We start from the raw sequence: 4,327 nt of genomic DNA, 5'->3' as shown, positions 1-4,327 counted from the left end.
ATTTGCTATCTCATAATAAGAAATAAAAGGGGCAAATTTTACACTGAGATAAACAGTATTTTAAAGTCACAAGACATCACAGGTTGAAGATCAGATACAACTTGCTATATAACCATTTTAAGTATGATTTGAGAGACACACAAAATCGAAATAATCGAAAATCCACATGGTAGCACATAATACAGGTCTTATACATGTAAGACCTTCTTTTATCTCTATTGGGTTATCCTCTCTAGAAATATTTCACTAGAGAATTTCACTTTATCTTTGATCTATAATTTGTGACAGATAGCAATTTAACCAAAAGCAGTGCAACCAGATAAATATAAACAGAACTTAGGATAGTTAAAATATTTAATAAAACGAACATGAGAGAGATAGCAAATTCAGCTTGAGATCAAATATTTGCATTATAATTTCTTAACATTAATCCCTTAGGTTAATTTGTGAAAGGGGACAATGCAACTCTTTTCCAAAACTGAACCGATTACTTCACATTACTTATTCAAGGAATAATTAATTCTTGGAATAGAGGTCCCAGTTTGATATGATTCGAATTATTACTTGCTTTTATACATTTTGTAGAAATGCACTCACAACAAAAGTTAAAATTATGAGCGAGATAAACTGTTAAAAACACAGAATATTGCCATCAGGACAATTACAAACCCAACATATCTAAGTTTTAATGCAATTATTTTTGCCCTAAAAGTCTTTGAAAAGTCATACTTAGTACAAATCAGTTAAGGATGGTGATACTGTTCAACCAAGCAGTTGAACAAATCTTAATTTGTATATATTTTTTATCATGCAGAATACATTTATGTGTACGGCTAACTATACAATAAAAATAAGTATGATTTAAACAAAGAATGATAATGTGAAACAAATCAATAGTAGTCATTAACAAACAGTTCTTATATAAAAAAATCTTTTATTAACAATAGTGATATACAAGCTTCTCTGAGAGTGCCTGTTATTCTGAGATGAAATGACAAGTGATATAAGTAAGCAATGAATTTAAAAGCGATGACAACTGTTCTTTAATAAACCATAAACCAAACCAGGAACCGTCTATAATGCTTCTTTAATTTTTACAATTAAATTTTTTTTTCAAAAATAATGTTTATTTAAAATGAAAAGAACAATCATACATAGCATAAAAATGCATAGTTTGCTCTCAGAATAAATAAAGTTTAAGGGTTACATTACTAAATTTGAGAGATAGGTAAATAAATAGCACTTGTTAGACATGATTATACTATTTTATAATTTCAAATGGATCACACAAAAACAATATGATATATTACAAATGCAGTAGTAAAGAAAAAGAAATATGCTTATAAAATTATAGTTCAACTTTAAGAATGTCTCTGAATTGATAGCAAAAAGGATCCTGACAAGGCTTGTGGGTTTAGACTAAGAGGCACAACTCCAAAATGAGTAACAATGAATGAAACCCATTTCTTTCATTTGGTCTCAGGCATTTGCTTTTATGTTTTACCCTTTAGATACATATTTTGAAAATGGTAAAACATAAAAGATGAATGATATAAAGTATGCTGTACATTTTATCACTCTATATGTTAGGATGAACAGATGAAGCAATGTTGGAAAGTTCTTTTTTTTTTTTCAATCTTCATCTCCATCATCACCATCTCTTTTCCGTTTCTGACCTTTACCGGCATCTAAAAAATTATAAGAGCATTTAGAAATATTTTTATTCAAATAAATAACTTTCAATTTGTTTGAAATCAAGGACCTACATTATCAAAACTAAATATGTATAATATACGCAAAGGTTACTTGCAGAAAATTTGTTACAATCAGGGAAAATTTAATATTACTGGCTGAAATTCGAGAGACAAAGGTGAAAAAAAGCGGAAATCTGCTAAAAAGCAGAAAAATCTCATCCCCGATAGCTCAAGATAATAGCGGATTCCGGCACAATTTCAAATGGTAATAATGGCAAAATCCACAAATCAATATATTTAAATGAGAGGATTTCGATTGATTAGTGGAAGAATCACAGGTATGAAAAAGTCTCGTTAACGTGATGTGGCGAAAGTTTCAAAATGTAAACTCTGAAAATTTTACCAGATTATCAGCTTTTCTTAAAATAATTAATTTGCGGAAGTCCTAGGAAAAAAATCACATGATCTGCTCCTACTTTATAGACCAAGAAGGATGGTACAGAAAACATTGAATTCTGGGGGTACACCCAGAATTTCACAAAACAGCTCCAAAAGATAATATATGTTTCAAAATTAATTTTAATAAATAATTTACTTATCTACAAGAAGATTAAATACTATGTCTGTTTATTCAATTTGTCAAATTTCTCAATTTGTAATAATTGTTCTAAAATATGATAGCCCAATGTTTAACTTGAGAAACATTTACTATTTAAGAAATAAAAGTATCATTAGAGGATGCCTTCCTAATGAGAGAGAATTGAGAATGAATTGCATATTCTTTTCAAGCACATTGTTTGAGGTGAACTTCATGAAAATAAAAGCTATGGTTCAATTGGGGGGGGGGACACTGTGTTAAAAGATTTAGTAATTTTAAATTTCAAGAAATAGCCATTTCAATTTTTAACACAGATATCTGTTTCTAAATTGAGAGTACAACTTTTACTAACTGTAAATTCCAGTATATTTTGCATACGGTACTTGAATGTAAAATTTATAAATGACTTGCAAAATTATTGATATTTTTTTTAAAAAAAAATAATAAGGAACAACCATGAAAACTAACCATTTTTTTACAACCATGCAAAAAATTCGACACATTGATTAGAAATTTAACTTACTCATATCCTCTTCTTCATCTTCTGCATTAAATTCATTACCTTCACTATCCTCCTAAAATAAAATAAAAATATTTTAAATAATATTAAATGATAAGTCACAATGAAGGAGGGGAGGTATCACCCATAATCAAAATCAGCCCTTTCTTTAAATCAATGGCCATTCTCATTTGACTATAAATATATAACACCCTACCTACAAAGCTTAGCGTAACATTAATACTACGAAATCGAAAACTCAATAGATTGTTTATGTGACATTCAATGCTAATTTCAAATATATTAATTTCAGAACAATTTTCTTAATAAAATTATGTCTGTCTGTTTAAAATCCAGAACATTACAATTGTAATAGATTATTTCTTGTTAAAAATATTACAATATATAAACAAATATTTTCAACAATTATAATATATATAAAATTATTTGTTTATGAAAATATTTATAGAATTGAAAGAAAGGTGCAAAAAATCCCTTCACACAAAGAGACAAAAGGGGAAAAATACCTACACTTTAACAGTTAAGCTAGTTGAGCATATTGTACAAAAACTATACAGTCAAGCAAAATTTCTTCATAGAAAAACAGGAGAGATAAATTTAACCTTTTAACTTTCAAGCACAAACAAACTGCCCTCAACTAACTAATTGGCACCACCGGATGGGTGACTTCGGCTCAAGCAGACCATACTACGAGGGTTGTAATAGTGGCAACTTAACCTTGAAACTCAGAGAAGGACGGGCATGCTCAAATAGGATATGGGAGCAGTGAGGTGGCGCTGTTGACGGTATGGAGAGTGCAAAAAACAGTCGATCTGCTTAGAAGGGTAGTTGTTATGTGAAGTTAAAGTGAGGTCTAAAGCATGTTTTCAAAATGCTTCATGACAAAAAAAGACGAGATGCTTGAACCCATCGTGCTACTGTCATATACGGTAAAGGATTTGCTCCACAGGCTTCCAATAATCCTTGAGAGCATTCTATTGTATTTTTGCCACGGACAACCTTAATTTTAAGCCGCGACCGCTGATCACCTTTTGAAAACATGCTTTAGAGTGATGGAAACGAAACTCTTCACTTTAACGCCACACAACAACTACCCTTCTCGTCAGATTGACTGTTGTGCACTATACACCAGGGTTCATGATTTTTTTGGAAAAAAAATCAAAAGAATCAGATTTTTTTGATTTTAATTCAAATACACTGTATGGACTTTAATTTATGATTAAAAAAAATTAAAAATGTTTAATCAAATTAACTTAATATTAAAACTATATTGTAACAATACTTTCAGGGTTCCCACTCTATGATGAGATTGAAATTCAAGGACTTTCCAGGACTTTTCAAGGATCAACAAAATTTTCAAGGACCTTAATCTAAGACCAATTTTAAAAATTATTCTCTTCTATTTTACTAGAAGCAACAATGCTTGTTGTGGCAATAATTAATTTCAAATATAATACCTAAATGCTTTGCCTATATAGAGAGAAGAGAGTATATGTATTATGGACTAAAATTTAT

The 4,327-nt window shown here is 29.7% G+C and overlaps 1 protein-coding gene across 1 annotated transcript in view; it reads right to left on the bottom strand.

The window, feature by feature from the left end:
• Positions 1 to 914: 914 nt before the first annotated feature.
• LOC107440561 (acidic leucine-rich nuclear phosphoprotein 32 family member B) overlaps positions 915 to 4,327 on the bottom strand; it is a 23,423-nt gene continuing 20,010 nt past the window's right edge. The window contains exons 7-8 of the mRNA XM_016053524.3: positions 2,816 to 2,867; positions 915 to 1,688 (exon numbers count right to left, since the gene is read on the bottom strand). Of these exons, the coding sequence (XP_015909010.1) occupies positions 1,633 to 1,688; positions 2,816 to 2,867 (108 nt within the window). The 3' untranslated portion in view covers positions 915 to 1,632. The remainder of the gene's footprint in view (positions 1,689 to 2,815; positions 2,868 to 4,327) is intronic.

Source organism: Parasteatoda tepidariorum, chromosome 3 (genome assembly GCF_043381705.1).
Source record: "Parasteatoda tepidariorum isolate YZ-2023 chromosome 3, CAS_Ptep_4.0, whole genome shotgun sequence".
NCBI lineage: Eukaryota > Metazoa > Arthropoda > Arachnida > Araneae > Theridiidae > Parasteatoda > Parasteatoda tepidariorum.
The sequence above is the reverse complement of the archived record's forward strand: the minus strand, read 5'-3'. Positions and strand labels throughout refer to the sequence as shown.